This window comes from Crocuta crocuta, unplaced genomic scaffold, assembly GCF_008692635.1.
Source record: "Crocuta crocuta isolate KB4526 unplaced genomic scaffold, BGI_CrCroc_1.0 scaffold31, whole genome shotgun sequence".
Classification (NCBI taxonomy): domain Eukaryota; kingdom Metazoa; phylum Chordata; class Mammalia; order Carnivora; family Hyaenidae; genus Crocuta; species Crocuta crocuta.
In genome coordinates, this window is record NW_027528362.1 from 478,483 (window position 1) to 486,021 (window position 7,539).

The 7,539-nt window shown below is 37.6% G+C and overlaps 1 protein-coding gene across 4 annotated transcripts in view; it reads right to left on the reverse strand.

Moving 5' to 3' along the window:
- UGGT2 (UDP-glucose glycoprotein glucosyltransferase 2) overlaps positions 1 to 7,539 on the reverse strand; it is a 160,517-nt gene that overhangs the window by 24,797 nt on the left and 128,181 nt on the right. For all 4 annotated transcript variants that reach the window (XR_013332606.1, XM_077753866.1, XM_077753865.1 and 1 more), the window contains 3 exons: positions 4,365 to 4,450; positions 2,600 to 2,692; positions 1,520 to 1,604 (listed from right to left, as the gene is read on the reverse strand). Coding sequence is in view for 3 of the 4 variants with exons in the window: in XM_077753866.1 (XP_077609992.1) it covers positions 1,520 to 1,604; positions 2,600 to 2,692; positions 4,365 to 4,450 (264 nt within the window). In the remaining variant the exon portion in view is untranslated. The remainder of the gene's footprint in view (positions 1 to 1,519; positions 1,605 to 2,599; positions 2,693 to 4,364; positions 4,451 to 7,539) is intronic.

Sequence of the window (7,539 nt, forward strand, 5' to 3'; positions counted from 1 at the left end):
AGAGAGAGAGAGAGAGAGAGATGGAGTGTGAGTGGAAGAGGGGCAGAGAGAGGGAGACGCAGAATCCGTAGCAGGCTCCAGGCTCTGAGCTATCGGCACAGAGCCTGACACGGGGCTCAAACTCACAAACCAAGAGATGAGAACCATGGCTTGAGCCGAAGTTGGACATTCAGAGAGAGAGAGACAGAGTGTGTGCAAAAGTGGGGGAAGGGCAGAGAGAGAAGGAGAGAGAGAGAATCCCAAGCAAGCTTCACATTGTAGCGCAGAGCCTGACGCGGGGCTCGAACTCACGACCCATGAGACCATGACCTGAGCTGAAGTTGGCCGCTTAACAGACCGAGGCACCCAGGCGTCCCTACATTGGTGTTTCTTAGTTCTATGAGTCCTCCTCGTTAATCCCTAAGATGAGCTTGGATACCTCCCCACTGTGCAGGCTGGTTATGTAATTTCTGAGACTTGGTTTTCTGTGAATAGAACTTTATGAAGAACAACTAAAAAATGTAGGTAAATCATTCAGCAATGTGCCTCGCAGTACTAAGGAATAAAAACATAGCTGGCTATTTTTGTTTCTGCTTTTACCACTGGTGTTCAGGTTTCGAAAAAGAGAACTCCTCTGAGCTGCTACTGAATGAGACCCTCACGTGCACGAAATGTGATTAGTCTGTAGTGAGAATAGGGAGACACGGGTGCACTCTGTAGCAGGAGTGTGAGGCAGAGTAAAGGGTAGCAGCTGTTGGCCATCTGAAGACTTCTCAGGACAAAAGCCTCACACTTCCAAATATAGTGCCCACACCACCACCACAGCAGTCACCTTGCTGCCGAAAGATAAGACAGCCTTATTATTCTTGGGGCCATCAACCTACTTCCTGTGGCACAGTTTTCATATTCTCTGGATACTACAGTTCCAGCCTGTCTTTGTAAAATCAGGACAGAATCTAATTCTTTTTATTGACAATCTGTACATACCTTTCACTGACAAGTTTTAATTATATTCATTATCAGAAAAACCACCAGTCCTTCTGATTTATTTATTTTTTATCCAAGTCCTTCTGATTTAAAAAAAAAATTTTTTTTCAATGTTTATTATCGAGAGACACAGAGAGACAAAGCATGAGCAAGGAAGGGGCAGACAGACAGGGAGACACAGAATCCGAAGCAGGCTCCAGGCTCTGAGCTGTCAGCACAGAGCCCGACACGGGGCTTGAACCCATGAACCATGAGATCGTGACCTGAGCCGAAGTCAGATGCTTAACTGACTGAGCCACCCAGGCACCCCTAATCCTTCTGATTTTGAGTTTACTTAAAAATAAACCATCTCCTTCTGTCCTCTGAAACATTTCTTTAAATGAAAACAGCATAGCATTTTTCTTAAGCAAGATAAAACAATACGAAAATTTAAAAAATTAAAAATAATTTCAAAAGACCCATTCTGAAAATGTTATGTTAAACTTACGATGATATAAAGAATTTACTATTCAAACATTGAACAACTCTGTAATAAAAAGATTAATGTACTTACTTTAAATGTTGGTGAGAGGTAATTTTTTAGAAACCAGAATTTCACAGGTGTTTTGGTGTTACGTAAAACAGAAAGCATCATAATTCTGTATAAAGGAACATTTAACCCAATAAGTTAACATTAAGAGAAGTTCATCCTGCTTTTCCTAAGACTTTTTACTTATATATAGGTAACAATTATCTAAAGGGATTAAGTTTTCACTATGAATTATGAGAAACAGACTGAAGTACCTTCACAAATTGTGGTTACTCATCAAATATCTAACGTGTAAGGATATATATGTGTACACGCACACACACACACACTATACAGACTAAATTGATTACTTTTTGTTTGTTCCATTTGATTCTGAAATACTATTGCTTAGATGATTACACCCTAATCTCCACTCTATTACTTTGTCATTAATATCAGGTGTACAAAACTGGGAAAAGTGAATGATCTATGTTCGTTAATTCACCGGACAGGTCACTTGCTCTGCTATGCTAGACCTCTGACTGGAGAAAATACAGATGTATCTAAAGTTCCATATTAAAATGTCAACACATATTCAAGTATTTTCGAGGGATTCTTTGATATCCTTCTATATGAAAAGTTAAAAACAGCCCCCCTTTGTAGTTTGGAATTTAGTTTTCCTCCTCTTATTCCCCCTCCTCCTCCTTATAAAATAAGGTGTTTCCTCACAAAAGAAAGAGAAATTTACTACATATACTTTTTCTCACATATCGTTATAAAATATGTTCATTTCCTAGCCTGAAAGAACACTGATATTCCAAATCAGTTAAACTCGTGACATTTCACTACATTTTAAAAATATACTTCTTTCATAATTTTAGGTTAAAAAGGAAAAAATCAAGGTGTAGAACAATATATACTTTGTTACACTTAAGTAAAAAAAAGTTAAAAAATGAAGAAGATATACTTGCTTATATATCTTAGGCAAGATACAAAAATAATAATATTGTTTCCTGTTGGAAGGAAACAGGTGGGATTTTTTTCACTGTACATTCTTTTATTCTTCTGAACTTCTGAAATTCTTTTTGAACCACTTTTCAAAGCATAGATAAAAAATATACCTACCTTAAAAAGCGTTCATATAAATGGCCAGAAGCAACTGAAAAAATGTTTAGAACGTCTGCTTCCTTTTTTTCTTTATGCAACCTTCTTGTGAAACTTGGAATAAAAAAGTAGTGATTGACAATTTCTTAATTTGCATTTGCAAACTTCACATACCTACATAACATGCTAAATTTAATATGCAATAAAAATAGTAGAGCCTCTCAAAATAAGCTCCATTTTACACACAAAATTACTGAATCTTTTGTATTGGGGCATTCTTAATGTATAATTTTTTTCTTCAGGCTTAAAAATTTTATTAAAATTTTAATTTTTATACGCACAGATATTTAGAAAGACAAAAATATGGAAAAAAATTAAACAACTTACAATCACCACATATGTATTTTGCCAAATAGGAATTGTTATGATGGAGCATTTTTCAAATCTTTTATTATAATTTCTCAAATAAAAAAATACAGTTGATACTCCAATTAGGATGAAAATTCAGATAAAAGAGTGAAAGCATTATAACACACACAATCCTTCTGTGTCTGGAGGAGTTTCCATCCTGAACATGTTCTTTCTCCCTTCATACACAGCAGTATTTTTTTTTGGTACCCTTTCTGTACAGCAAGTGGCTGTGCTATTGTTCAACTATATATATACATATATATATGAATATGATGCCCGGCTTGAACCCATGAACAGTGAGATCATGACCTGAGCCAAAGCCGGACACTCAGCCGACTGAGCCACCCAGGCGCCCCCAACGTTTCTATTTCTTACCCTTGATAAAAATGATCGGTGGTTTTCCCTCATGAGTCAAATGAAGCTCAGATCTCTAAAACTGGCTTTGAAAGTTCTCTACAATGTGGATCTACAGCAGATGGCTTTGTTTTTGCCCACCCACTGTCCTGTATGCTTCTAGTAACGATCGCCTAGTATTTTGGGGTGGGGGGCATTCCTCCAATTTCCTTCTGTGAGTCCACGACAGGCCTGCTCACCAGCTCTGGAGGTGGGCGCAGGACCCAAGCGTGGTTACAGTCACAGCGACCAGTTGGGTCTGGGACAAATGGCTAACAACTAGACTAATAAGCCAGCCCTGGAACTTTCGCTGGTCCTATATGGAAAGAAGCAGTCTCTTCCCATGAGAGACAGCAAACTTTTCCTTGTAAAAGTTTATCTGAAAATGAGGGAGGCACAGAGAACAGAACGAAGACATTGAGAAAGAGTTCCTAGACCACATCAGTGGAATGCCCGAAGCCAGCTCTCCTCCTGGACTCTCTACATGTGGGCCGATACACTCCTGTTTCGATTAGTAGTTATTAATATTGTTAATATTGATTCCTGTTTGATTAGGCCTCAACCTAATTTATAGATTCCCTATTATATTTAGTGCCCCAGGGTTCCAGCTAAAGCTGGGCTATTTTCTGTTCCTTGATGAACATACTCAATCTCTTTGACTTCATATAACCAGGTACCTTCTCTCTATCTCCAATTTCTGAAATCCTGTCCACCTTTTAGAGCATGTCTTAGCCAACGAGTATTTCCTGAAGTTCCTCCTAACCAGATAAAGCCCTTTTCTCCCGTGGTTTGCAGGGCACTTTATTTTCAGCTGTTTTACAGCTCGTTTCCCATTCCGTTTTATTAACACTTACATACTGATCTTATCCCACAAGAGGAGAGGATCTGCATTTTACTTAGATGTTTACCGTCTGCAGGCCTTCCACATACTAGATTCCTGATGGAGCTATCATTATACGTTAAAATATTCACTGGTAATTACCTTTTAATGGAATCCCACATGCCTTTTTTCTTTTCATCTTCATCAGTAAGGAGATCTTCCTTAATTTTGTCTGGCTTTTTTTGCACCTAGATAGCACAGTAAAGAAAAAAAATCTTAGAATTGTGCAGCTTTAAGTATTATGCAACATGGTTAGAAAGTGCAAGGTGACCGCTGTAAATCTAAGACAGTTGCAGTGACAGAGTCAGGGAAGATCCTAACACATTCCAGACACAATCTGGTTTCAATGATCAGTTCAATCTCATTGTTATCTCTTTCGGTGGTTACCTCCATTCTGTTAAATAATGTGCTTATACTTGTATTTACTGATTTTTCAACTTCAGGCTTTATCTACTAGCATATCTGGAATCACAGGGTTTAGGCATTTTTCATTCTTTGTGATGACAGACAAGTAGCTCTCTTCTATGGCTCTTTCTCTTTGTCTGGAAGTTTTGGGAGTAATATCATTACCATTAGTTCCTCTATCGAGTATCTTTGTAGCTTCAAATAATACTTAAATGTGTATTTTTTGTTCCAATGACTTCAGGTTTCTCTTGTATGTAATATAAGAATACTAATAGTATTTCTATCTTTTCTCTCCACTTCCCATCTTACATTAGCTTAGCATTGTATGAGGGTAGATACTATCTACATTTATGCTGATAAACATAATTATATCTTCTGCACTTTACTGCATTTATTTTACAATTTGAAAATGAGCAAATAGTGCTTTTGTGACGACGTGAGTGTTATTCACTGCAGAGCCTGCCAGGCCACCACAGCTCAATTTCCTCAGTGCAGTTACAGTAACCAGACCACTTTGTCTCCCACCGGGCACTCCTGATATTTCAAATGGATTCTCTTTTCTTACATTCCACCAATAGATAAACATTTGTTCTTGGAATTTTATTGCATTTAGTTTTTCTTGTAGTGAGATATGTTTCTTCTTTCCCACATACCTAAGTATCTTCCAGTTTTATTATTCATGTTAATTGCCTGGAATTCCTGTCTTCTTGAAAACATTTTTCCTGGAGTTCAAGAATTAACTGCCTATTTCTTGCAAGGATTTCTCTGCATTGTTTTTCAGATTAATGTCACCATTTCTTGACGTACTTATCTTCCTCTTTCTCGGTCTTCATCTTCATTGTGCTGGCAAACATCTTCAAGAAGGGGGGTGAAAAAATTTTTCTAAATCTTCACTCTTCAGAAAATCACTGACTTTATGTTTAAGAATTTGGCTAAAGAATCCTAGCTTCAAAATAATTTTCCTTAAAATACTAAAGGCTTTGTTTTGCTGTCTTCTAACATTCATTTTAAAAATGAAAAGTCTGATGCTAGGGTTAGTGTCATTCTATGGCTCTGACCTGCCTTTTCTCCCTGTTAGTTATTAGGGTCTCAAGTGGGCCACTTTCGCTTGTAACTTGTGGACCCTTTTGACATGAACATTATTCTCTCACCTTCTCTGAAATACCTTCCCTCTTCCATTTTTTAAAAAAGATTTTGAAGGAATCTCTACACCCAACATGGAGCTGAAACTTACAACCCCGAGATCAGGAGTTGCGTGCTCCACCGAGCGAGCGAGCGAGCGAGTGAGCGAGGAAGCCAGTTAGTGATTCCCCACCACCCCTCGCCATTGTCTATTCTTTCTCTGTGGAATTACTATTCATGGGCTGCAGAATTCATGGGCTGATCCAACGTTGTTTACATTTGCTATCTTTTTATAGAATTCTGAGATGGATGGTGACAAGATAAAACTGTGTTATTAAAAACAACAACGGAAGGACCGAGGTGGGTGGGTTGCAGAAGGTCTGACTCAGGTAGGGCAGGATTACTACGTCAAAGATTTGATGGTTATGGTGAAAGAGTTCAACGTGCTCTGTGTTACAGACCAAGAAGTCAAATTAGAACCAACAGGCAGAGTGCAAAAATTCAGCTCGAGAGAACCAAAGCAGCTTTGCAATGGTCAAAATAGCTCAAAGATGGAACTCTCCTCTCGTCCCCGAGCCTGGCAGAAACGGCATTTCTCTCTCGTTTGCAGGGCTAGGATAAAACTTCCTGGAATGTTGGTCCTGCAGGGTTTGGACTGAGTTAGTATCTTAGTAACTGGTCTGGGTTTTGTGGAGTTTTTCTCCTGAAATGACCAGAAGGAAATGTATTCAAGGAGAGACTGTGTTACTATTGAGAAAGAAAATCAAGGTCAATACAGGAGGAACAGAATCAAAGATGAATGTGAGCAGCATGTATAACTGATCACAGGATAAAGAGCAGAGGTGATAGGTATAGGTTGTGATGTGGGAGGCAAGGCAAAATTCGGTGATACAGTAGTTTAGAATCCAGGCAGTATCTAAAGTGTGAGGTGTGAGGTTTGGCAGCCGGTTGTTATTGGATCTTAGAAATTACAACCGTATTGTACTTCCTCGTGATCTCTGGGAATTAATTTCTACTCTACTGCATTGTAGATAGAGGATTTACCCTGTACGATTTCATTCTTCTGAAATTTGTTGACACTTGCTTTTCAACTTAATGTAAAGTTAATTTTTATCAACATTTTATGTGTATTTGAAAAATTATTCATTTGGTGTTATTGGGTATTGTGTTCTATATGTGTCTTGTGTCTAGGTCAAAATGGATAATCTTTTCAAATTTCCTCCATCTCTTGATATTTTGGTCAGCTTATTGTATCAGGTACTGAGAGATGGGTGTTAAAAATAATCCCAGTATGATAGAGAACTGTAAATTTCTCTAATTCTTTTTCTGCCTTATATATCTAAAATGACCTTCTTTATCTTTAGTAATGTTATTTGTCTTATTGTCTAATATCTCTGGTATTAGTATAGCTATGCCAATTTTCTTTAGCTTAGTATTGGCCTAAAATACTTTTGCTACTCTTGTATTTTATTTTCATCTTTATCTTAAAGTTGTATTCTTAGGTATGAGGCGTACTTTCTACAAACAACATATGGTTGTAATAAAAAAAAATCCAATATGACCACCTTTATCATTCAATTGAAACATTTAGTCCATTTACATTTAACGTTATTGGGTTAAATTCTAACTTATTATTTTGTGCTTCCTCCACATCCCATATACTCTGCTTTATTTATTCTCTTTTCTTAGTCCAGTTATATTATTTCATTCCATTTTTTCTTTTTATTATGACATTACGCCTGTTTCCCCT